Source organism: Rhinoderma darwinii, chromosome 1 (genome assembly GCF_050947455.1).
Source record: "Rhinoderma darwinii isolate aRhiDar2 chromosome 1, aRhiDar2.hap1, whole genome shotgun sequence".
Classification (NCBI taxonomy): Eukaryota; Metazoa; Chordata; class Amphibia; order Anura; family Rhinodermatidae; genus Rhinoderma; species Rhinoderma darwinii.
The window spans coordinates 245844602-245872421 of record NC_134687.1 but is presented as its reverse complement, the minus strand read 5'-3'; the positions used below and the strand labels follow the sequence as shown (position 1 = coordinate 245872421).

The window sequence follows — 27820 nt, the reverse complement described above, 5'->3', positions numbered from 1 at the left end:
ATCATCCTAAAGAGCATTTGTGAGATCAGACACGGATGTTGGAAGAGAGTTCCTAGCTCTAGTTCATCCCAAAGGTATTCCATGGGGTTGAAGTCAGGGCTCTGTGCGGCTCAGTTAAGATCTTCCCCCCCAAAGTCATCCAACCATGCCTTTATGGATCTTGCTTTGTGAACGGTCATTCTGAAACAGAAAAGGGCCTTCCCAAAAAACTTTTCCCACAAAGTTGGAAGCATACAATGGAAGCAGTGGGTGCACCAAATCCCACACAATTTTTGCATTAACTCCCAATAAGGGGGGGCATTCTGGGGGCTGAGCACTGGTGTCCTTCCCTTCATATAGCCTAAATTTGTAGGTATACCCCGATGCACTGTCGCACAGCTTATACATCTTCACACCATACCTTGCCCTCCTACCCGGCAGGTACTCGCGGAATTGAACCCTCCCTTTAAAATGTACCAAGGACTCATCAATAGAAATACACTTCTCTGGGGTGTATGCTTGGGAAAACCGGGCACTGAAACGGTCTAATAGGGGTCTCCGTTTATACAAACGGTCAAAACTGGGGTCGTCTTGGAGTAGGCAATGCTCATTTGGAGAAGCAAAGTATTGCCTCATTTTTATTTTTTTTTAGGTTCCAGTTCAGTTCTGAAGTTGCTTTGAGGGGCCTAAATATTAGACCACCCCATTTTAGAAACTAGACCCCTCAAAGTATTCACAACAGCATTTAGAACGTTTATGAACCCTTTAGGTGTTTCACAGGAATTTAGAGCAAAGTAGAGGCGAAATTTACATATTTATTTTTGACAGAAAATCCTTTTTATACCATTTTTTTCTATAACACAAAAGGTTTTACCAGAGAAACGCAACTTAATACTTATTACCCAGATTCTGCAGTTTTGAGAAATATCCCACATGTGGCCCCAGTGCGGTAATGGACTGAAGCACCGCCCTCCGAAGCAAAGGAGCATCTAGTGGATTTTGAGGCCTCTTTTTTATTAGGCACCATGTCCGGTTTGAAGAGGTCTTGTGGTGCCAAAACAGTGGAAACTCCCAAAAAGTGACCCCAATTTGGAAACTAGACCCCTTGAGGAATTCATTGTAGTTTTCTTGGGGTGCATGCAGCTTTTTGATCAGTTTTATTTTTAGGTGGCGTGGTGACTAAAAAACAGCAATTCTACTATTGTTTTTTTATTCTATTTTTTTTACAGCGTTCACCGTGCGCTATAAATGACATTCACTTTATTCTGCGGGGCGATACGATTACGGCGATACCATATGTTTATCATTTTTTTAATGTCTTATGCACAATAAAATAAGTTTTGTAAAAAATCATTCACTTTTTGTGTTACTTATTCTAAGAGCCAGAACGTTTTTATTTTTCCATCAATAAAGCCGTGCGAGGCCTTTTTTTTTGCGTAACGAACTGTAGTTTCCATCAGTACCATTTTTAGGTACATGCGACTTTTTGATCTCTTTTTATTCCATTTTTTGGGAGGTGAAGTGACCAAACAATTGGGATTCTGGTACGGTTTATTATTATTTTCCTTTACGGCGTTCACCGTGCGGGATAAATAACGAAATAATTTTGTAGTTCAGGCCGTTACGGACGCGGCGATACCAATTATGTATAGTTTATTTGTTTATCTATTTTTATTAATAATAAAAGGACTGATAAGGGAAAAAGGGGGATTTTTACTTTTATTACTATTAAAACTTTTGTTTTCTTATTTTTACACATCTTTTTTTAACTTTATTACTTTGTCCCACTAGGGGACTTGAGGGCAGGAGGCACTGATCGCAATTCTAATACACTGCACTACATGCGTAGTGCAGTGTATCAGAGCGGTCAGCTACTCACTGACAGCAAGCATAGTGGGTCCTGACTTTGTCAGGACCCACTAGGCTTCCGTCGATGGCATAGCCGGTGTCGGGTTGCCATAGTCACCATCGCCGGCTGCTATCGTGTAGCAGGCCGGTGATGGTAGCTTAACCCCTAAAAAGCCGCGATCTCTATTGAACGCGGCTTTTAAGGGGTTAATCAGCGGGGACAACGATCGGTCCTCGCTGTGGGAGCTGCGGCAGCTGCTGTACGAGACAGCAGCTGTCACAGCTCCTGCATGTGTCGGGAGGACGGCCGAAATGGCCGTTACTCCCGAGACGTACTATTAGGTCATGGAGCATAATATAGATGAAAGAAATGAAAATGCGCCACTCACCCGTTTGCAAACCTTCTTAACTTTATTGTGTCACCTTGGCGAGGGTAAAAGCATTACAGGGAGGACAGTTAGTTGTAGGTTACAGCCTGTTTCGTGCTGGAGATCGCGCTTCTTCTGACCATGGAGCGCGAACGATACAGCTACCATGACCTAATAGTACGTCCAGGAGCGGGATGGGGTTAAGCACTATGCGCCTCAGCAACCTTTAACCTTATGCGGTCTGCGTTGCTGTGGTTCCTAAATGCTTCCACTGCAATAATACCATTTGGAGGGAAGAAATTTCACAAATTGACCTACAGCAATGGTGGCATCCTATTACAGTACCACGCTCTAATTCAATGAGCTCTTTAGAATGACCCACTCTTTCACAAATGTTTGTAAAGGCAGACTGCATGGCTAGGTGCTTGATTATATACACCAGTGGCAATGGGACTGAATGAAACACCGGACTTAAATGATTAAGTGGTGTGTCCCAATACTTTTGTCCATATAGTGTATGTGAATGGAGTTGGCTCAGAAACAGATACCTTCTGCAAACCTGGAGGATGTTGATTTCTCATGACTTATAGTGGCCACGTGTGCACTTGAAGATAACAGGCGCAGCCGTAAATGTAGACTACTACACGCTACAATCCTTGCTGCATTTTCTATGTGTTAATAAGTTACAGTAGTTCGTTCTTTACTATTATATTGCTTACCGAGAATCATGACCTGATGTTTTATTCTTGACTGCTGCCTCATCACCGCCTGAACTGTCATCATCCGACTCTTCTGACTGAAGACCTTCTACCATAGACCTCAAAGGACCTGGTAGAATCAAATAAAAAACACATAATAATAATTCCTTATTGCTATGTAAGACAATATTCACGCTTTACATATGCAAGCCTTTTAAAGGAAGGAATGAGATTTGCTTTTCAAGTTCAATTAGTTGATCCTGACCCACCAAACTACAAAATAACGTTTTTTAGTGACATGCTGACTTCAAGTTGCCATATGCAGTCTGTTGCTAAGGAGCAACGGACTTTATTTTAGTGGCATTAAGGCAATTCATGAGGAAAGTTTTCCTTTAAATTTGACCAAGCATTCATCAGATCACAGAAGGAGATTTTTGGTGTACTCATCTTAAATGGCTTTTCTCTTCCTGTCCATCAGGGGATCCAGACCATTGTTGTATGCAGCTGCTCCTAGGAGGCATGACACTAAAAATAAAGTGTTGGCCCCTCCTACAGAAACTGAGCTAATTCCGTCTACATAAGCAAAAGGTGATGCGGAACACAAGGTGAAGAAAAAACATCAAAACCAGATAAGGAACCTTGTCAAATAGACAAGCATGAACTGCAGAAACAAATGGGCGGGAGCTGTGTCTCCCATTAGACTGGACAAGAAAAGGATTTTACACGGAGTATTCAAAAAAAAATAAGGAAAAAAAAACTTTTCTCGTTCGTCTCATTGGGTGACACAGACCACGGAACGTCCCCAAAAAGTCCCCAGGTAGAGAAGGATAAAAAAGGAGAGATCATCTACTCACCAGATGCCTCTAAGACCTTGCGACCAAGGGAAGCATCGGCTGAAGCAAAAGTATGCACCTTGTAGAACTTTGTGAACGTTGAAGAGACGACGACGTAGCCACCTTGCACAACTGAAGAGCAGAAGCTCATGGCGCACGGTCCAGGAGGAACCAAACGCCCTAGTGAAGTGGGCCGTAATGCGGAAAGGGTGTTCCCTCCCCTTGACCTGGTAGACATCATGTCAAGCAAATCCTTCGAGTTATAGTAGACTTAGGACCGCCAAACCCTTCCTCGGACATTCCAAACAAACAAGGAGTCTGATCTACGAAAATATGAAGTGAGTGAGAGGTAGACCCACCAGGTGTGGACGACATCCAGACTGAGAAGAGAGAGATATCCTCTTTAAGGTGGAAGGAGGAGACCACCTTGGGCAAAAAGAAACTCATAGTACGCAGCACTGCCTTATCCTGGTGGAAAGTTAAATATGGAGAACAAGACATGGCTGTACGTTTAGAAAACCTCTGGATATAGGTCACCACCACAAGTAACACCACATTCCAGGAGACATAAGGAGCCAACTGTTGTGCGTTCAGAACCAAGGTCAAATCTCAGGTAGAAGTTGGGGAACTAACAGGGTAACCGCATGACCAATCCCCTGCAAGAAAGATGGAACATCATATTTGGACACCAGTTGTCTGTTGAAGAATATAGACAATGCAGACACCTGCCCCTTAAGTGAACTGAGGGCAAGACAGCCATCCAACCCTTCCTAGAGCAACGACAGAATCCTTGACAAAAGAAAAAAACCTAGGGAAAAATAGTCCACGCACCAGTTTAAGTATGTCTTTCAAATACGGTTGTAAATGTGGGCCGAAGAGAGTTTCCTAGCCTTTAACATGGGGTGAATCACCTGCTACTACAGGCCCCGTGCTCTCAGAACTGTAGCTTCAACAGCCACATCATTAAACGTTGCTGTAAATTTGGGCGCAAGAGAGGTCCGAGAGAGTAGATCTTGCCGGAGAGGCAATGGCCAGGGAACGTCGACCAGCAGGGCAACCATCAGGTTTGCAAACCAACTGTAAATTTACAAAGAGAGTTCTCGAGCATCAGGGTTTTTTTCTGCTGTCCGCAGTGTTTGGCAAGAAAAAAAAAAAACGTCCATGAATATTTATTTTTTTATCAAAGTTTGCACTGCGCATGCACCAACATACATGATATGCCCAATACACACAAGGAACCTCTGAGCCAGCCGCATTATGCACATGATGGGAGATGCAAGGTAGAGAGGGGGCTGGGATTATTTAGAACGTCATGATTAACAGCTGTATCAAAGGGCTAACTTAGAAAAAATCATTAGCACATAAAATAACACTTGCACAGGGGAAAGAAAAAAAGCGGGAAGCATACCCGTATTAATTTCATAGAATAAATGAATGAATTAATACATAAATAAATGTTGAATCCATCATACACAACATGATGGATTCAACATTTATTTATGTATTAATTCATTCATTTATTCTATGAAATTAATACGGGTATGCTTCCCGCTTTTTTTCTTTCCCCTGTGCAAGTGTTATTTTATGTGCTAATGATTTTTTCTAAGTTAGCCCTTTGATACAGCTGTTAATCATGACGTTCTAATTAACTTCCTGACCTCTCCCACCTCTGACTCTTGTTTGTCTAATATCTATAGGTATATAAGGAACCCCTTTGTATATGTTTTTAATGGCCTGAGGAAGACACTAGTTCAGTGTTGAAACGCGTAGCCATCTATTGTTCAATAAATAATTATTATATAATTATTATATATCTTCTATTTTTTCATTGACTTTCCACCACAACCACGCAGCAGCGCCCTATAGGATCCTCCTTTTTTCTTCCTTCGTTTGCTTCAATTAGCGGTGACCATTCGTTTTCACCGGTTTTGGATCCTGGCAGCAGCACAGTGGAGTTATATATTGCCTTTACCTACTACCACGTGGTGAGCATATTAACTACGTTCTACATTTATTTTTAGTCTGATTGACCTGCACTATGTGGCGCCGTGCCTTTTGCTTCTTTATTTACTTATAGAAGTTCCAGAGACTGCGTAGCTCAGCTATTTAGGTATCCACGGCCACCTAGTAACTCAGCGATCAGTGAGCAGCGAAGGCAGGACAAGGAAGTACAGGAGTCAGGAAGCCCCGTTTTAAAGATTAGTGCGAGTCCCAGAGGTGCGACCTGCATTAATCAGAGATTTATGGCATATCTTGTAGTTCCTTGGTTCTCAGGTTGCCAATGCAGAAGCGGCGAGAGGTGAGAGCCCCCGGTTTGCATAGTTCGTACTCCCTACACCAGTGCAGAGTGGGTGTCGAACATCATACCCAAGAAGGTAATCTGACTAAAAGGAGTAGGGCAGGATTGGAGTGGCTGATAATCCAACCGAATTGGGTCAGGGTATCCAGAGTAAACTAGAGACTGGCTAGGTTGCCCACCCTGGAAGGAGACTTGAACAGGATGTCGTCCAGGTAGGGGACAACTAAAACCCCCCTAAAGTGAAGAAGCGCAACGACCAGAGAGGATTTTGGCAAAAACCCCTGGGGCCATTGACAGGCTGAAAAGGAGTGCCATGAACATAACGTTGAGGGGGAACTGCAAAGCATGGGAATTGTTGATGTGATGGGCAAATGGGAATGTGGAGATACGCAACCTTTACATCCAGAGAAGAGCGAACACCCTGATCAATGAAAACAATGACCGAGCACAGGGACTCTGTGGAAATGTCAGATCTTGACGTAGGCATTCAAAAGTTTGAGCAAGGCTATTTCCTGAAAAAGGGCAGCTGTCCTGGCAGGTAAAGTAGGAGGCATTGACTAGAAGGTTCGGTCGGGTGGTAGGCTTAAAAACTTGATTTTGTATCCTAAAACGTCCAAGATGCAAGAGACACAGACATCCTTGAAGCGCAGAAGCCTGCCGCCCCACCCGAGACACGAGTAAGGGCGCAACTTCAGGCCGCATTGGTTTTACCCACTCTGGGTTTTGCGGCCTGAGAGCAGGGGCGACAAGAGGGAAGGGGCTTGAAGGAAGGCTTGTTCTTGGAGTCCTGTTGGGGCGGTCGCCTGGATGTTCTTGGACTGAGAAATCTGCAAAAGGGACAAAAACTAGGTCACAGTTTTCTACAGGTTGTGGCATGACCGACCTTGGTCTGAAACAGGTGAGAGCTCTTTCCACCTGTAGCAAAAGGAATAGCCATCACAGACCGCTTAGAAGCAGTGTCAGCGAACCAGAATTTAAAGGGGTTGTCTAGAAAAACATTGTTCCTTTCTTCCTAAAACAGCACCACTCCTGTCCACAGGTTGTGTGTTAGTATTGCAGCTCAGCTCCATTCACTTAAATGGAGCCAAGCTGCAATACCAGGAACAACCAATGGACAGGTGTGGTGCTTTTTTAGGAAGAAAGCAGACAGGTTTTTCTAGTCCTGTACAACCCGTTTCAGCGGTAGTTCTGCAGATAGAAACAATGGAAGCTGAGCTAAGGGAGGCTTTGCGCAGATATTCTGTGGCACTAGACAGCTCTCGAGAGGTCCACTAAATCTTTAGTGGATGCCCCAGAGTGGCAGCTTAGGGGCGATCTAATTACAGGGTACGTACAAATGTATAAATGGTAATATACCAAAAATATGCCACATCCAATCTACGTAGACTTTTCCTGAATTTGCAGACAGACGCTCCGGATGCTCGGTGTAGAGCAGTGCTGTCTTTAGATGCCGCCAAGGCGTTTGATAGTGTGGAGTGGGGGTATCTGTGGGCTGTCTTGGAACGGATTGGCTTTGGAAAGAAATTTATAAAATGGATACAATTATTATATAAGGAGCCGGTAGCTAGGATAAGAGCAAATGGAAGGATGTCAGATTCCTTCAGACTGGAGAGGGGGACGCGACAGGGATGCCCACTTTCGCCACTACTATTTGCGTTGGCAATTGAACCCCTAGCCAATATGGTAAGACAGCATCCAGGGATAGAAGGGTTTCGGTGTGGGGAGCTGGAGGAGCGCATAGCATTATATGTGGACGATATCTTGATGTTCTTGGGGGAAATAAATTACTCATTGCCAGCAATAATGAATGTATTGGAGCGCTTTGGTAGATTTTCAGGACTAAAAATTAATTGGAATAAGTCGGTGTTGTTGCCACTCCAGCCAGTAGATACGCCGTTGGTGATTGGAGGAGTTGAGGTACCGTGCGTACAGAAATTTAAGTATCTGGGAATCATGATATCGGCGAGGGTGCAGGACTTTATTGAACTAAATGTGATACCATTGTTGAACAAACTCACGGATAAGACCAAAATATGGCTCGGGCTACCACTGTCAGCACTGGGTCGAGCAAATCTCATCAAAATGATTCTGATGCCCCAGATTCTTTATGTGGTGCGCAATGCCCCAGTGTGGTTGCCTAAATACTGGTTCAGAAAAATCCACAACTTGTTTAGGGACTTGGTGTGGAAAAGGGGGATCCCCAGGATAAAACTGGATAAACTACAACTACCAGTGGAACAGGGAGGGTTAGCTATTCCGAATGCATGGATATATTATCTAGCGGCCCAATTACAACACTTTAAGGGCTGGAAGAATAGGGAGGAGTGGGATTCTAGTGGGAAACTGGTGTATTATATGGGTCAGAGAACGGATGTATTAGAGGCCATGGAATCTCATAAATTAAGGAGGGAGGCAAGAGGAAAGCCGACTTTACTATTAATACATAGAGTTTGGTGGGAAAGTAAGAAATTATTGGGGGTCACAGGATGCTCCAATTATATGCCTTTATGGGGCAATCCATACCTATGGGAATTTAATATGCTGGAAGGATTTCAAGACTGGGAACAGGCAGGGATTAGATATGTGTACCAGCTGTATGAGGGAGGTGTTCTTAAGCCCTTTGCTCGAATACAGGAGGAGTTTGGACTCCCACACCGGCTGTTCTACCAATATCTTCAATTAAGGCATGCGGCGCAGGCTCAAGAGAGACTGGTGGATTTGAGCTGTTCCACCATGGGAGGGATGGAGCGGGTATTAGGGGCAAAAGACACTAAAGGGATTATCTCGGTGCTATATAATACGCTACTCTCTTGTTTTCTGGGAGACCCGTTGGTGGAAATCATGAAGACTGGGAGGAGATACTGGGATCATCTAAAAAACTCTATTAGTGTAACGCACAGGTGGTCACAACTTTTTCTATTACACAGGGTGTATAGGACGCCTAAGGTGCTATGGCAAATGCGCATTAGATCAACTAAGGAATGTCCCAGGTGTATGTTTGATGGGGCGGACATAAAGCATATGTTTTGGAGCTGCCCGCTGCTAGAAGGCTATTGGAAGGAAGTTAAAAGTATGGTGTCTAAAGTATATGGGAGAGATTTCCCAATAGAACCTAAAATATTCTTACTGGGCTGCATTGGGGAGGAAGGAGGGGATGGAGTGGAGCTAATGTCTATTAAAAAGATTTTGTATCATGCTAGGAAACTAATCGCAAAATATTGGCTGCAGGCGGATCCCCCGGAGGTAGCTGAACTGGTTGGGTATGTTAACCACACGGTATCACTGGAACAGCGGATATATCTGAAAAGAGGGACAATTCAGAAATACGAGAAACAATGGGGTAAATGGGTACAAGCCTATGGCAATGCGGATCACTAGATGAGATTTGGAGGAGGGATGGCACATATACATGTTTAAGGTCTGGTGAAATATCGGTTTACTATGAAAGAGACACGGAGGAGGAGTGGTGGAAAAATCAGGGAAGAGAGGGAGTACTGCAAGGGAGGGGGGTAGTTCAGTTGGAGGGAGAAATAGGTGATGGTATAACCAAAGATGTTGTATACATGCCATAAAACACTTGAAGAAATTTTGCACTACTTAAGTGAGGTTATGTTAATTTTATATGTTTTCTGTAAAGTACTGTGAGAAATGTAAAGGCTGTATAACTGATGTTGTATTATCAATAAAAACTTGTTTGATTAAAAAAAAAAAAAATATGCCACATCCAAAATGTAGACTGGGGACTTTAGCTCGTAGTCCAATGTATATCATCTAGAAGCCATTTCTAGGGCATGTCGGCGCCAAACAGAGGAACATAGCTACATTTGTAGGGGATTTGCTCTACATCTAAAAGTATTTGAGGGATGTTGTACAAGGTTAATATTGGCAATACGCTGAGCCTTATTGGGATACTAGTTGTTTACACACATTTGGTTAAAATTTAAGTACGTTGATATTGATTATTCCCCCTTACCTACCATAAACATTTGTATATAGGCTAAATTTCGTTAAAAAAAATATATATATATTTTTGTGATCTGCTAACTAAAAAATGTGTAAATACAGCCTGCTGAACCAGCAGGGATTCTATCTTCACTAAGTGAAGACTGAATTAGCTCAGTGTCTGTAAAAGGAGTATATCCTGAAGGAGGGGGCCAACACTTCTTAGTGTCACACCTCCTAGTTACCCAACGAGGCGAATGAGATGATGCTACTGCAACTTTTTAATAGTAATAACCATTATGCTTTCTTAAAAATTAACAGAAGGCTGCCAGTGCTACACATCTTTTATAAAGCATCACTCAAAAGTATGCTACCCGAAATGTTTCTGTAAGTAGTTCAGTATATCACTGAAAACAGAGTGAAAGTAACATATTATTGATCCGAAATTCTGGTCCAACCCTTTACGAACTTACTGTAATCCTCCCCCCAGTGCTGCATGCTATAGGAGAAAGTTTCCGGCACGTGGCTCTAGATGTTGTGAAACTACAACTCTTATAAAGACCTAAAAGCCACATGTTGGGAGTTTCTCCACAGCTGGAGAGCCACAGCTAAGAGACAACTGCTATAGCCTATATAACATATACAGTGAAAGAAATAAGTATTTGATCCTTTGCTGATTTTGTAAGTTTGCCCACTGTCAAAGTCATGAACAGTCTAGAATTTTTAGGCTAGGTTAATTTTACCAGTGAGAGATAGATTATATTTTAAAAAAAATCAGAAAATCACAGTCAAAATTCTATATATTTATTTGCATTGTGCACAGAGAAATAAGTATTTGATCCCCTACCAACCATTAAGAGTTCAGCCTCCTCCAGACCAGTTACACGCTCCAAATCAACTTGGTGCCTGCATTAAAGACAGCTGTCTTACATGGTCACCTGTATAAAAGACTCCTGTCCACAGACTCAATTAATCAGTCTGACTCTAACCTCTACAACATGGGCAAGACCAAAGAGCTTTCTAAGGATGTCAGGGACAAGATCATAGACCTGCACAAGGCTGGAATGGGCTACAAAACCATAAGTAAGACGCTGGGTGAGAAGGAGACAACTGTTGGTGCAATAGTAAGAAAATGGAAGACATACAAAATGACTGTCAATCGACATCGATCTGGGGCTCCATGCAAAATCTCACTTCGTGGGGTATCCTTGATCCTGAGGAAGGTGAGAGCTCAGCCGAAAACTACACGGGGGGAACTTGTTAATGATGTCAAGGCAGCTGGGACCACAGTCACCAAGAAAACCATTGGTAACACATTACGCCGTAATGGATTAAAATCCTGCAGTGCCCGCAAGGTCCCCCTGCTCAAGAAGGCACATGTACAGGCCCGTCTGAAGTTTGCAAATGAACATCTGGATGAATCTGAGTGATTGGGAGAAGGTGCTGTGGTCAGATGAGACTAAAATTGAGCTCTTTGGCATTAACTCAACTCGCCGTGTTTGGAGGAAGAGAAATGCTGCCTATGACCCAAAGAACACCGTCCCCACTGTCAAGCATGGAGGTGGAAACATTATGTTTTGGGGGTGTTTCTCTGCGAAGGGCACAGGACTACTTCACCGCATCAATGGGAGAATGGATGGAGCCATGTACCGTCAAATCCTGAGTGACAACCTCCTTCCCTCCACCAGGACATTAAAAATGGCTCGTGGCTGGGTCTTCCAGCACGACAATGACCCGAAACATACAGCCAAGGCAACAAAGGAGTGGCTCAAAAAGAAGCACTTTAAGGTCATGGAGTGGCCTAGCAAGTCTCCAGACCTTAATCCCATCGAAAACTTATGGAGGGAGCTGAAGATCCGAGTTGCCAAGCGACAGCCTCGAAATCTTAAAGGAACAGTGTCACCAAATTTTTTTTTTTTATATCCGTTTTATGTTAGGGTTTTATTAAAAACGTTTATATTTATTTGTGTGTTTGTGTGTTACTTTTTTCTATTTTTACACTTTTTCTTCCCTATGGGGGCTGCCATTTTTTTTCCATTTCTGTATGTGTCGATTAACGACACATACAGACATGGAATACGGCAGCTCCAGTCCCATAGGGACTGCGAACGGGGCCCGTTCCATCCACTATGGTGTACGCCGTGTGTGTGGGAACGGCGCATGCGCCGCTCCCACACAGTCCAATTTGAAATGCGCGCCGTCCGGCGCCATTTTCCTATAGACCGGAAGTCGCGGACGGACAGTAAGATTACTACTTCCGGTCGCGGCTTCCGGACTTGTGCACATGGAGCAGCGGCAGCAGACGGAGCGGACGGACCGGAGGGAGCGGCGGCGACTGGAGCAGGTAAGTGATTTCTATGTATGTTCGTGTTTCAGTGTGTGTTTACTAGTGTATGTAAACCTTCTACACTGTGTGTTAGCTCAAAAAATGGCGACACAGTGTAGGAGGTTAGACCGTTCAAACCCCTCGTTTCTCCCGGCACTAGCCAGGATAAAGGAGGGGGGGGGGATTCTGAGAGCTCACTAGAGCGAGGGATTTTTTCCCAATTTTGCAGCATAAAGCAATGTGGTTACCACATGCAATGCTGCAATTTTGGGAATTGCTCCATCTAGTGACCAGTGCTGGGAAATATTATAAATTGAATCCAATTTATAATATTTCCTGACTCGTGAAAAAAATAAAAAAAATTAGAACAATGTTTAATCACCTACACACTAATTGTTTAACTAAAAAAAAAAAAAACATGTTTTGCTGGCAACACATTCCCTTTAATGATTTACAGATGATCTGCAAAAAGGAGTGGGCCAAAATTCCATCTAACATGTGTGCAAACCTCATCATCAACTACAAAAAACATCTGACTGCTGTGCTTGCCAACAAGGGTTTTGCCACCAAGTATTAAGTCTTGTTTGCCAAAGGGATCAAATACTTATTTCTCTGCGCACAATGCAAATAAATATATATAATTTTGACTATGTGATTTTCTGTTTTTTTTTTTAATATAATCTCTCTCTCACTGGTAAAATTAACCTAGACTAAAAATTCTAGACTGTTCATGTCTTTGACAGTGGACAAACTTACAAAATCAGCAAGGGATCAAATACTTATTTCCTTCACTGTAAAATAAAACTCCCTGGATATTGGAGGCGGCTTTTATATAGTGCTTGTCTATAAAAAAACAAACTATTATACGGTCTGTGCTGTGATATTTTACATTTGGCCCTGAGCTACTGCTGTAATTTCAGGCATCATATCCACGTTCGAGAGAGCTAAACAGTAAAAGTTAGTATATTCATATGGCAAATACATTAGCTTTGTCCCTTAGTAAAAATTTCCTGAAATATGGCTCAATGGGATATTAAATAAAGAGACCTAATTTAATTCTCACACGGATTGTAATTCAAGAATAACAGATTCTCTATAAACGTTGCCACTACTTATTTGGGGCCTCAAATGGTGGGGGTCCCCAATATGCTAACCGCTATGGTGGAGGTAAACCGGTAATAAACATAGGGTTGGGGACAGGTGAATGTAAATAAAGATACTTGACAAGCACAACTGCCCTGTGATATGACAGTAGGCAGAAAAGCAGGCATATCCAAGCAAACACTAGACCAACTCTATATATAATAGTGGGAATAGCTATACACTTTACTACATTAGTATCAGGTTGCTGGATCGGTTCTGTAAAGATGAAACGGCAGCCATCGGCAGCAGGAAATGGTGCAAGACATAGCAAGCCTTTATGATGCGACAAAAAGCTTCCGGCATATAGCAAGACTAGAATTTAAACAAACCACATGGATGAGCGCTTTCCTTTAACAATGTTAGCATACCTTGACTGTGGTTTTGTGAAGGTTCAAAGTCAGACTCTGAGCTGGAGTTCGAACTCGAGCTGCTGTTTGAAGGACTTGATGGAACAGACTAGAAACATCACAAAGAGAAAACATTTAGAGGGAATCAACTGCACCAAAGTCTTGAATCCATAATTACCTTTCTTATTTGAAGAATACTTTAATCCTTGATGGCCATTACAGATTAACTTCCCTTATGCTAGAGGTACATTTCTACATAGTATTTAATGACAGCTGCCGCATAGTGCAATGTAAATCAGCCAATCATAAAGAAGCTCTCAAATGATTACACCGGGGAAAGTGCAAAAAGCACTCCTGCAGTGAGAATCTTAATATGATGGACACAGCTCAGTAGACGTTTTTATAGTTGGACATTTCAGACTATGGGATCATGCACAAAAAGGTATTACATACAACTCCTAGTAGTACAGAGCCGTAATAAGACAGCCACTGAATTTTACGGGGCCCTACTGTACCTCTGTGTGTCGCCGATTTTATACAGGTCTTTTTTTTTTTGTCGGTTTCCGTAAAAGAAAAAATTGTTGCATGCTCCATTGGACACCATATTTTACAAAGAATCATTGCATCCAGAGTGGCACATCTCTGCAATGCAGGGACTTAGGCCGGGTTCCCACGTAGCGTAGACGCTGCAGAATTTCCACAACGGAATTCTGTGCGGAAATTCCGCAGCGTTTACAGTAGCAGCAAATTGCATGCGATTTAGAAAATCTCATGCCCACGCTGCGGAAAAAAAATGCAGCGTAAACGTTAATAACTTGACCTGCGGTGCGGAATTTAATTACGCAGCATGTAAATTTATGCTGCGTTTTTGTTCATTTTCCGTTGCGGGTTTTCCCCATTGAACTCAATGGGGATGCAAAACCCGCAAAAGAAAGCCAAGCGTTGTGGTTATTGCGGTGTAATCACAGCACAGTAATTACGCTACAAAAATCACAACACCAGAAAAAAACTAACATACTTACCCAGAACGCCCTCCTCCTTCATGCAGTCCGGCCTCCTGGGATGACGTTGCGTCCCATGTGACCGCTGCAGCCAATCACAGGCTGTAGCGTCACATGGCCTGAAAAGTCATCCAGGGAGGCCGGAGCGGACGTCAAAAGAGGGAGGGGGTAAGTATGAACGGCTGAATTTCCGTCCGTAAAATCGCACCACAACGTGGTGACATTTTTCGGATGGAACGTCCTGCGGGTTTAAGGTCGGACACGCTGCGTGTCATTTACACAGCGTATCCGTCCCGTGAGAACCCAGCCTTAAAGAGGCTCTGTCACCACATTATAAGTGCCCTATCTCCTACATAAGGAGATGGGCGCTATAATGTAGGTGACAGTAATGCTTTTTATTTTAAAAAAACGATCTTTTTTCACAACGTTAGGAGCGATTTTGGTTTATGCTAATGAGCTTTCTTAATGCCCAAGTGGGCGTACTTTTACTTTCGACCAAGTGGGCGTTGTACAGAGGAGTGCATGACGCTGACCAATCAGCATCATGCACTCCTCTCCATTCATTTACACTGCACTAGCGATATAGATAAATCTCGCGAGATCTGAGCTAAACGAGATTTGGTTTCACTTGCCGGAATATCACAAAAAAGAGTCAGAAGTGTCAGGATTCTGAGTACACATGACGTCCAGGCTGGATTTCATGTGTATTCATTATCAGGACACTGTAGTAATGTTAGGGCTTGTGTATGTAGCTGCACATGTAGTGCAGTGTAAATGAATGGAGAGGAGTGCATGATGCTGATTGGTCAGCGTCATGCACTCCTCTGTACAACGCCCACTTGGTCAAAAGTAAAAGTACGTCCACTTGGGCATTAAGAAAGCTCATTAGCATAAACCTAAATCGCTCCTAACTTTGTGAAAAAAGATCATTTTTTTAAATAAAAAGCATTACTGTCACCTACATTATAGCGCCGATCTCCTTTTGTAGGAGACAGGGCACTTATAATGTGGTGACAGAGTCTCTTTAAGGAGCATGACATGGCGTCACATGGAATACCTATGGCCCTGCAGTGAGGAGCTTCACGGACTCAATTTCCCTCCGTACCGACTTGTCTTACGGCTCTGCCATGTGTATAAGGCCTAAAGCGCTGTTTAGCTAATACACAGTGCAAGCCACTGAGTGTCACGGCGCACTTGAAATACGGTTTTATCAACCTTCAATGTTTGTCTGTGCTTTAACAATGCTAGCAGAAATACCACTTATATGACCACGCTATGGAAAGAAGTACAGGACAACATAATTACCTCTGATTTTGACGATCCCTCATCATCAGAATTGGAAACATTATCTTCTACTGGCTTCTTTACATCCGTATCTGGTTTGATTCTATCAGATTTGTTTCCTGGTTTCTCTTTCACCATTTTCTTCTCTGTATAGGACGAGTTGGTGGTGATCGTGTTACTGGGGTTAAGAGGACCCCGAGGGGAAGTACCAGAAACAGCAAGTCCTTTAGAGCGGCCTTTTTTCGGCTTCTTGCTACTGGATTTAGGGGAGTCTATGTTTGGAGGTCTTTTGCTTGAGGGCTTAGGCTCAGATGGTCCACCTTTTGGAGACGTATTTTCCATCTTGGGCTCTTTCAAAGCTAATTTTTGTTCCTTGAAGGCTACTTTAACAGGTGCTCTCTCGTCCTTGGGAGGTTTGTTCTCAGCTGGTTTTCTGGAGGACGAGGATTCCTTAACTGGTTTGCTAATATCACTGTCTTTACTTTTGCTTTCTGAATCTTTCCTCATTCTCTCCCTGTGCTCTTTTGTAACTTTGTGGGGTTTAGATGTTTTGCTACTTTCTTTATTGCCATCCTGCAAAACGTTATAGGCAGTTTATAAAACCATGTATTTTGTATAATGAATTAAGCAATTGTTAGTTTGTTTAGATTTTCTCTAAGCTGTGCATTGTAAAATACCAACCTTTGATACATATGATGTTGATTTGGCCTTCTTTGGGTCTGAAAATGCAGAGAGGGGGATTGTTGGTAACATGGGGTAGTCAGGGCTTGGTCTTGATACGGTCTCTGCTCCCTCTGGCATAACCATTACCTGAAAATAAAATCCTGTGTATCAAATGACACGTTTCTAGGTAATCGAGAAACTATAACTAAGCGTCTTTGGACAAAGTTGTAGAATGCTTGAAATGCTGACATTCCTGAAGTTGGTTGAAATACAGATATACTGAAGACTGATCCCTCAATGCTGCGTCAATACATCTAGTACTTTGCAGTTCATATTAGACTTCAGCAGGATTGATCTGACATACACATTCAAATTAGTATGAACAAACATTATTAAAGCGGCTTTCGATGGGGTTTAACATGACAGCCTTTTTCACAGGGCTCAACACAGCTTTACTTGCGTCTATGCCCTCCCATTACAGCACACAGAGGTTTGTCTGTTAAAGGGAAGGTGTCATGATTTTGATTTTTTTTTTTATTATATTGCTTTTAATAAAATATAAACAAAAATTTTATTTATTAGTGTTGTCACGTTCTAACTTTTACTATGTTCAAACTTTTACTTCTCTATGGGAGGGGCTGACATTTTTTTTTTTCATCTCTGTATGTGTCGATTAACGACACATACAGAGATGGAATACGGCACATACATCCCCATAGAGAATGCGAACGGGAGCCGTTTCATTCTCAGAAGCGTAAGCCGTCTGTGTGGAAACGGCGCATGCACCGCTCCTACACAGACCAAAACGAAGCTCGTTCGCAGAGCGAAATCCGGTGCCATTTTCATGTGGACCAGAAGCCGCTGCCGGACAGTAAGAGGACAACTTCCGGCCGCGGCTTCCGGCCATATGTTCAGGCGCAAGGAATAGGAGCGTAGACCAGCTGAGGCAGGTAATTTATGTTCGTGTATGTGATGTGTGTGTATGATCGTGTGATACTGTCTGCTGAGCCCTGTATCTAATCGTCCTAGAACTGTGCAGTCGCTCAGAAAATGGCGGCACACAGTGTAGGAGGATTGCAGACATTCAAACCCCTTCGTCTCCTGGCAGTAGCCAGAAGAAGGGAGGGGGGATTGTGTGAGGACACTAGAGGAGTGTGTGTCCACCCCAAATTTGCAGCATAAATCAATGAGGTTGCGTTACCACATGGACCATGCTGCAATTTTGGGAACTGCTCCCTCTAGTGCCCAGCACATGGAAATGTTATAAATTTGAATCTAATTTATAATATTTCCTGACTTGTGAAAAAATAAAAAATAGATGAAAACAATGTGTAATCACTCAAATACTAATTGTTTAACGTAAAAAAAATAATAATCATTTCTAGCGACACATTCCCTTTAATGTACTATTACCTGGTCCTAGTGCAGTACAAACAGAGCAATTCTAACTATATGTGCTCACCCCTCCGGCTTTCAGCAACTTCCTGCGGAACTCCTTGGTAGGATTATTAAATGTCAATTTCTCACAGCGTAAATGATTTACTGGTGGATTTCCTTCAAGATTCAGAAACAAATCATAAGTAAAACAGACTTTCTTGGGTTCTTCCTGCAGGACAAGTACAATAAGAAAAATTTAGTAACCAATACCAAAAGTCAAACCTACACGTATAGTCCAAATATACAGGGGGTGCATAAGTAGGTATACTAGGGTTGCACGATGCATAGAAATTTCAATATTGTTTTGATACTGTGCACCCTCAAACGGTTCACTACCGCTAATTCATGTATTTCGATACTAAGCTGTGCGGTCGCACAGCTAAGTATAGGAACAGAACCGATAAAAACACAGGGACATATACAAAGAACACCGAAAAAGGCCATACTTACAAATGGACACAGCCAGGCCAGAAATGCTGATGAAAGGGCGAGCAGGTGCTTTAAATAATAATAGCCACTCCCACTAGTCTTGAGGGGAGTGGTGTGTGGTGCATGGGAGGTGTAGTAAGAAATAATAAATGAATAGTGTGTGTGCAAGTGTAATACTATAAGTGAAATATAGGGGGCAGTAATAAATGAAGTGCCTCAATAGAAATAAATGGATAATGGGGTGCAAGTGAGTGAAACATGGAGGGATAGTGTGTACGTCATGAGGCACAACGTGTATAGCCAGGTAGAAGCCTATTTGTGACGCCTTGATAATTCATAGAGCGGGCTACCCTGCTTGCTATGCCAAACAACAACACACCATGCTCTCCCAGCATCAAAGACCCGGCTGTGTCCAAGAGAAGCGAATATACATAATAATGAAAAATACCTGGGGTATTGGTAATCATTTTGGCCAAAAGGACGCAAGCTCGCAATCCACGACAAGGATCCCCAGACTTGCGAGTCCCTAAATCCTAAACTGGAACTCACTTGCACCCCATTATCCATTTATTTCTATTGAGGCACTTCATTTATTACTGCCCCCTATATTTCACTTATAGTATTACACTTGCACACACACTATTCATTTATTATTTCTTACTACACCTCCCATGCACCACACACCACTCCCCTCAAGACTAGTGGGAGTGGCTATTATTATTTAAAGCACCTGCTCGCCCTTTCATCAGCATTTCTGGCCTGGCTGTGTCCATTTGTAAGTATGGCCTTTTTCGGTGTTCTAAGTATAGGAACACATGAATGTTGTTAGAGCGGGGCTGCGGCTGTGTGATACAGCCATTGCACCGCTCCTGAGTCCTGTCACGTGTGCGCACGTGGTCAGCATGATGTGATGAGACCAGCGCTGCACTAAGGATTGCCGGCACTGTAGACAGCAGATGGCGAGCGCACTACAAAACACCCCCATGTTCCCGTTCTTCAATGCCTGCACCACCGATCATTAGTGCAGCACCGGCCGCATCACCTGATGCTGATCGCGCACTCTTATTGATAAGAGCGGGGCAATGGCTGTATTACACAACTGCAGCCCCGCACTAACCGCGGAGATCAGAGAAACCGCTCATCTCAGCCGATATCACCCTGAATGTTGCGATCAAAGCTGACCGCTGCATTCAAGAGGAAAATGAGAAGGGGGATGCCCTTTGGATTGCGTAACGGGGAATCCCTGTGACGAGATCGAGGGACATAACATATATGGGAGGACAGCCCAGGGTCCATTGAACATATCTCCTGTTAGGGCATACTGAGGTGTGTCCTAACAACTGCCTGTGTACAATCAGTACACAGGCTAATGTACTGGCATAGAGATATATGCCAGTACATTAAAGTTTTGTAAAAAAAAAAATAAAAAAATGTTATGTTAAATTAAAAAAAACATTTTAAAAGGAGTCGCGAAAATTTTTTTTTTATATGTTTTTGCTTTTAGTATGTCATTAAAATAAATTTAATTTATTTGTGTTTTTGTTTTACTTTTTTCTTTCTTTTACTTCTCTATGGGAGGGGCTGCCATTTTTTTTTCCTCTCTGTATGTGTCGATTAACGACACATACGGAGATGGAATACGGCACATACATCCCCATAGAGAATGCGAACGGGAGCCGTTCCATTCACTATAGTGTACACTGTCTGTGTGGGAACGGCGCATGCGCCGCTCCCACACAGACCAAAAGGAAGGTCTTCGGCAGAGCGACATCTGGCGCCGTTTTCATGTGGACCGTAAGCCGCGGCTGGACAGTAAGAGGACTACTTCCGGTGGCGGCTTCTGGCCATATGTTCAGATGCAAGCACTAGGAGCGGAGGCAGCGGCGGCGGCAGTAGCAGGTAAGTTATGTTTGTGTATGTGATGTGTGTGTGTGTGTGTGTGTTCGTGTTATACGGTCTGATTACCACGGTATCAAATCCTCCTACACTGTGCATTCGCTCAAAAAATGGCGGCACACAGTGTAGGAGGTTTGAACATTCATCCCCCTCCTTTCTCCTGGCACTAGCCAGGAGAAAGGAGGGGGGGATTGTTTGAGGACACTAGAGCGAGTGTGTCTTCTCCAATTTTGCAATATAAAGCAATGAGGTTGCTTTACCACATGCCAATGCTGCAATTTTGGGAATTGCTCCATCTAGTGACCAGCACATGGAAATGTTATAAATTAGAATCTAATTTATAATATTTCCTGACTTGTGAAAAAATTAAAAAAATTAGAACAATGTGTAATCATTTATATACTAACTGTTTAACTAAAAAAAAAATTCTAGCGACACATTCCCTTTAATGTTTATTGTAAAAAATAAGTCTCAATACATAAAATATACACATTCGGTATCGTCGCAACCGTAATAACAAATTTATAGCGTCATTTATGATGTTTACACGGTTATAAAATAAAAACTGCTTTGTTTCACTTATTAATGTGAGGCACGAGGTATCAATTTTGAACCTCTATGTGCCTCACATTAATAATTAACCCCATCATGTACCTCACACATTAACCCAATGGTGTCCATTATGACTGTGAGGAACATGATGGGGTTAATTACTATTAATGTGAGCCACATGGAGGCTCAAAATCCATCACACCACGTGCCTCACATCAGAAAACAGAAGAACTTTTTTTATTGTTGGCAAAGTATAGTTTCGGTATAGGACTATAGCAATACTACACAAAGTATCTGTATCGAAGTCCAAAATCTGGCATTGTAACAACCCTAAAGTATACAGGGGGAGATTTTTCAAACAGTCGAATTACAATTTTGTGAGGCAATTTTGGATGAAGAAACACAAGGAGATGGCATTATTAGAAAAATAACTCTGTCCGATGAAGCCAACTTCATACTTTCAGGTGCTGTTAACCCCTTAATGACCAGCCTATTTTAGACCTTAATGACAAGGCTATTTTTTACGTTTTTCCATCGACGTATTCCAAGAGCTATAACTTTTTATTTTTGCGTCGACATAGCTGTAGAAGGTCTTGTTTTTTACGGGACAAGTTGTATTTTTTAATGGCACCATTTTTAGGTACATATTATTTATTGATTAACTTTTATTAACTTTTTTTGGGGGGGGGGAATAGAAAAAAAAATCTGAAATTTCGCCACTCTTTTGCGTCCTAAATCTACGCCGTTTACCGTGTGGTATAAATAACACAATAACTTTATTCAGCGGGTTGTTACGATTGCAATGATACCAAATTTGTATAGTTTTTGTATGTTTTACTACTTTTACACAGTAAAAACGCTTTTTTTTCCAAATTATTTGTTTTTGTGTCTCCATATTTGTTTTCAATAGTTTTTTATTAAACAGTTTTGTAAAATAATAATATAGTAATAACACAGACTCGCAGAGTCTCAACTTTTGCATTTCAGTAATACAATTAAACAAAGTATTAGACCAACTTGGCCTCCAATAAATCTCACATTACATATCTGTCATGATGTCAAAACTCTTGCATAATATAGAGTATATAAATGTATTCATTGCTAACATAGGTAACTATCCTTGACATCACAGTGCTTTTTAGAGTACCATAACATAGCCTCCATGAGAGAAAGAAATAAGAGAAAAAAAAAAGAAAGAAAAACACACAATAACCAAAAGAAGAATAGGGAGGGGGGGGGGGGGGGGAGAAAGGTGTAGGGTAAAAGGGTTTCGTAACCATCTCTATGTATTCACGAAAGTGTGCTATTCCTCCATGGATCCCAAATGGCGTCAAATTTGTCTAACGTACCAGCCAGCATATGTGTTAGGCGGTCATTGACCATTATCCATGAGATCTTAGCGATCAACATATCCATAGACAACGTAGGTGTTCGCCAGGCCCTAGCAATAGTTATTTTAGCTGCCAGGAACACATATCGAAGTAATTTACGTGCAGGGGCCCGAACCTCCGGAATGGGGCCGCATAGCAGTGCCGTAATCACATCATTGGGGGGTTTGACTTGGATCACTGTGTTAATAAGCTGGTATACCCGGTTCCAAAAGGTGGCAACCACTGGGCACTCCCATAGAATATGCATTAGTGTGCCCTCCGCGCCGCATTGCCTAAAGCAGTGAATATCCACTGATGGATTAAATCGAGCTATACGAGTGGGGACCATATACCATCTCATTAATACCTTATACCCCGCTTCCACCAAGGATGTATTGATAGATAGTTTCGAGGTCGTACATGCCATCTCCCGCCACTGCTCCAATTCCACTCCCGTACCTAGATCTTGTTTCCATCGAGTCATGTAAGGGAGTTTACCTTCCGGGGTAACCAGATCGGAGTATATCGTGGATATTTTACATCGTAGGCCAGAGAGCCAGCACAGACGTTCAAACGTGGTTAATGTACTGATGTCCCCCTGCCTGGATTTCCAGTTCAACAAGAAATGGTGTATCTGGATGTATCTAAAATGCTCCGATGGGGGCATCGAGTGTGAATCCTTAAAATAATCCAAAGTACTAATGTCCCCCCCTATAAAGAAGTCCTTGATCCTGTAAAACCCCTTATTGAGCCACCACCGGAATTCCATTCTACGCAGACCCGGAGGAAAGGCAGAATTACCCGTGATAGTCATAAGCGGATTATGAGGTGATTTAATATGGAATCTCTTTCTAAGCGAGTCCCACAGCAGTAACATCTGAGAAAGCACAGGGGAGAGAACAGGAGGTCTGTCCGAGGCTTCCATCCACAGTAGCGTTTCCAGCGGGAAACGGGTACATGCGGCCGTTTCAATTTGCGTCCACTGGGGGCAGTATGGTCTCGCATACATATCTGTAAACTGCGCCAGACGTGCTGCATGGTAGTAATGTTGGATATTGGGAACCCCCAGACCCCCCACAGTTTTAGGGGTAAATAATGTTTGTCTCTGTATTCTCGGTCTTTAAGTACCCCAAATAAACGACATAATGAGCCCTTGGATTTGTCTAAGCGCCTTCTGGGGGACCACGATAGGGAGCGTTCGAAAATAGTAGAGTAATCTGGGTAAAATCGTCATTTTGATGGAGGCAATGCGACCAAACCATGAGAGATTAAGAGGGGACCATCTAGTGAGATCTGTAGCTATTTGTTTAAAAAGTGGAGGGAAGTTGTCCTTGTAAAGGGACTCTATGGTGGGTGTAAATTTTATACCTAAATACGCCAATCTACGTGCATCCCAATGAAAGGCAAAGTTAAGTTTTAGGAGCTTTACTACCCCAATTGGCAATGTAAGATTCATCGCCACCGACTTAGAGTGGTTAACCTTAAGCCCAGACAGCTTGCCAAACTGATCAAGAATATAAAAGAGATTCGGCAAGGATGTAAGAGGTGTCGATATGAAAAGCAGGATGTCATCCGCAAACAATGCACATTTATGTTCTACTCCTCCCACCTTCACTCCCCTAATGTCGGGAGAATTTCGTATAAGATTGGCCAGGGGCTCAATAGCCAGCGCAAACAGGGAAGGCGATAGCGGACACCCTTGTCGCGTTCCTCTGCATATTGGAAAGGCTCCCGACATAAATCCCCTAGAGTTTATTTTTGCTGTAGGGAGACAGTATAAGATCTTAAGAATAGACAAAAAGCCGGAACCAAAGCCCATTCTCTCAAGGACATAAAACAAATACTCCCAGGATAGCGAGTCAAAGGCTTTCTGAAGGTCAAGACTTAATAACATACTTTGACGTCCGAAAGTACCATCCCACCCCGAGAGGACTGCTGAAATAATGTCCACCGCCCGTCTCGTCTGATCCTCCGCCTGGCGGAGGGGTATAAATCCCGCCTGGTCCTTATGTATATATGTGGCGAGAAAGGAATTCAATCTAACTGCCAGAATTTTTGTCATAATCTTAAGATCCACATCGAGTAGGGATGTCGGGCGGTAATTGGCCTGATCTGTATGATCCTTATGGGGCTTGGGAATGAGATGTATGTAAGCTAAATTCGAAAAAGGAGGCAAATTATTACCCTCCCGATAAGCATTGAACAGTTCAACCATATGCGGGGCCAATACCTCCCTAAAGTGTTTATAATAACCTGAGGAAAACCCATCTGGCCCCGGGGCTTTGTGAGCCTTCAGATTTTTAATAACATCCAATACCTCTTCCAGGCTAAATTCAGCATCCAGTGTTTCTCTATCCCCTTGGGAAAGTTTAGTAGGAAATGTTGTTTCCAGCAAGACCTTAGCCTTATTTTTGATCAAACTGAGGTGGTGCCGAATACAAAGCTGAATAAAAATCCTGAAAGGCCTTTAAAACTTTTGTGGAATTCTGTGATAAAGATCCATCTGCAAAGCGCAATTTCGGTGGTGTTGAGGTGTTAAATCGGGGCGTGAGGCGTCTGAAGAGTAACGTTCCCGGTTTATCCCCTTGTGTAGAAAACTTATGTTGTGACCATCGCAGGCTTTTTTCCGCCCAGCTTGTCAGACATAGATTTAATTCTGTTCTAGCTTCCGCTAATTTTGCTTTAATATCTGCCGAAGGTTCTGTTTTAAATTGCTTGGACAGATCCGCAAACTTCCTTTCCTTTAACGCCAGTACCTCTTTCGACCGATTCTTATTACGCGAGGCTATCTGAATGAATTTTCCCCTAATCACTGCTTTGTGAGCCGCCCAATTGGACATAATTGAGGTGTCTGGTGCCTTATTAAGTAGAAAATATGTGTCCAATTCTCTTTGGATTTCTTTAACTATCTCCTGATCCGATAGTAGTGACTCATTCAATCTCCAAGATGAGATAGGCTGTCTCCCACATAAATCTGACAGCCGAACCACAATCGGGTCATGGTCAGACCAGGGTGTAGCCAAAATCCTAGCATCCGTGACCTTAGGGAGTAAGCTAGTTGACAACATAACATGATCAATGCGGGTGTGAATATTATGGGCTGAGGAGAAATAAGTATAATCCCTCGCTGTGGGTTTAAAATCCCGCCAGACATCTATGACATCCACCGAATGGAAGAAACGTGCTACTTGTATGCTGATTGACGTAGGAGGAATAAGTCGCACCCTGGATTCGTGGGATTTATCCATTGACGCGTCCAAGGCGATATTAGAATCCCCACCCATAATAATCGGGCCCTCTATCGATGAATGGAGCTTGCGCCACATGCCTTGGAAGAACGCCGGTTGATTGGAATTCGGGGCATAATAGTTAATAAAGGTTATTGGAGATTCGTGTAACAGACCCGTGACCAAGATGTACCTGCCATCCGGATCAGAGATCGTTTTGTGAGATGTAAACGGGACCGACCGAGACAGCCATATGCCCACTCCCCTGTGCTTAGTAGAGGCACTAGCCAAAAATTTTTGTGAGTAGTGTCTATGAAAGTACGATGGAGCAGAGGAGGTCGAGAAATGAGTTTCCTGTAGAAATAGTATATCAACATGAGAGGATTTATAGTACAAGAAAGCTTTTCGACGCTTGATCGGGGAATTAAGGCCCTGCACATTATGTGTGAGTAAACTATAGGTCTTAGCAGATTCCATGACCGCCATCATAAATCAGGAGGTAGAACCATGTGCTGATTGGGATCCAGCTATAGAGACAAGGGTCAAAAATAGGAAAGAAGGGAAAGGGAAGGGAGTAAGAGACAGAACAAAAATAGGACAAACACAAAATTTCAATAGTATCGGACAGTCTACAGACTAGGCAGTCAAGAAAAGACTGCGAAAAGGGGGACAGCAGACCGTCGTGAAGGCACAGCATTTCCGTAAATATATAACCAGACATTCAACCCCTTAATCTATATCATCCCTGAGCGTAATAGGCAATCACATGTTAATGATAATGTAAAGCAAACTTCACATTTTTAAAACAAACATATCAGTAACCGGGATACCAACTCACTGCGACCTAGACACCTCAAGAACCTTCCTCGCTTTGTTCGGGCCAGCTTATAAACAAACTTTCCTTACTATAAGTGGGAATCAAAGAAAGCCCCAATACTACCCCAACATATGGAGCCCCGGCTCCCAGTCCGCTGAGAACTGCAACTGGCGGTATCAGACTGAAACTCAACATCAGTGTTGTTTGAAGACATCTCCGGCCAATATGAAGAATAAAGAAAAAGAAAAAGAAGAAAATAACTGCTTCTATATTCGACCCTCTATCCGTCAAGGAGGATTCAAATGTTGCCGACGAGAGTCCACCCTCTGTTCCCGAGGCGCCTCTTGACGGCCTCCTTGGGTGCGCCATATTGGTGACAACGGGGGATCCTGTATAGGGAGTCGGGGGGAGCTGGACTTATCCTGGGATGGTAAAATATGTAAGTCCCTCAGCAGATCCTCCCCTTCCTGTAGCGTAGAGAAGCCATATTGCCTGTTATTGCGCATGAAAAGGAGACGAAATGGGAATGCCCACCGGTATGGGATAGCATGGTGTTTGAGGGTCTGCAAGATAGGACGAAGCATCCGCCTTTTTTGGATGGTTTGGGGAGCCAGATCAGCAAATATCTGCACCGCTGTATTACAAATGGTGATCACCGGAAGCTTCCTAGCTCTTTCCATCACTTTCTCTTTAATCGAGTAATAGTGGAGTTTCACTATAATATCTCTGGGAAGTCCATCCCGCCTCATTGCCGTCAATGCTCTATGGGCCCGGTCAATTTCCATATGTGATTCCGATATATCCGGTATCAAGGTAGTGAGTAGCATACGAACCACCGCCGGTACCTCCGTCTGAGATTCAGGGACCCCTCTGATCCTGAAATTATAGCGTCGGGATCTGTTTTCCAGGTCCTCAATTCTTGTGTTCGCCTCCTCCAATTGCTCCTGCAAATCCTCCATAAATGTGGAATTCTGATTAACTCTTGCAGTGATGGAAGTCATTTTGGTTTTAATGGCCTGCATATGAGCCCCCACTTTATGTAAATCTTGGTGTACAGCAGCAATCTTGGAGCTTATTTCCCCCATCTGAGCTTGCATAGCTCTTGATATGCATGAAAAGATGGCGTCCTCTGTCAATCCGGAAACAATGGCCGACGGCATGGGCGAGTGCTGTGGCACGTGAACGGGCGCTGGCTGCGGCAGACCAAAGTCCGGGATCGGGCCCTCTACCTGTATATCCTCCTGTGCCTGCGATGGTGAAGCATTGCCATTCTACCGCAGGAGCACAGGATAATCCTGTGATATCACCGATGTGCTGGGCTGTATCTGTGTCTCCTGCTGCTGCTGCAGCGGGCCTTGCTC

At 43.1% G+C, this 27820-nt stretch overlaps 1 protein-coding gene across 2 annotated transcripts in view; it reads right to left on the bottom strand.

Moving 5' to 3' along the window:
• The window catches only part of MLLT1 (MLLT1 super elongation complex subunit), a 126373-nt gene that overhangs the window by 71658 nt on the left and 26895 nt on the right, over positions 1 to 27820 (bottom strand). For both annotated transcript variants that reach the window (XM_075863257.1, XM_075863267.1), the window contains exons 4-8: positions 18194 to 18337; positions 16750 to 16878; positions 16090 to 16641; positions 13805 to 13892; positions 2915 to 3023 (exon numbers count right to left, since the gene is read on the bottom strand). In XM_075863257.1, coding sequence (XP_075719372.1) covers positions 2915 to 3023; positions 13805 to 13892; positions 16090 to 16641; positions 16750 to 16878; positions 18194 to 18337 — 1022 coding nt within the window. The remainder of the gene's footprint in view (positions 1 to 2914; positions 3024 to 13804; positions 13893 to 16089; positions 16642 to 16749; positions 16879 to 18193; positions 18338 to 27820) is intronic.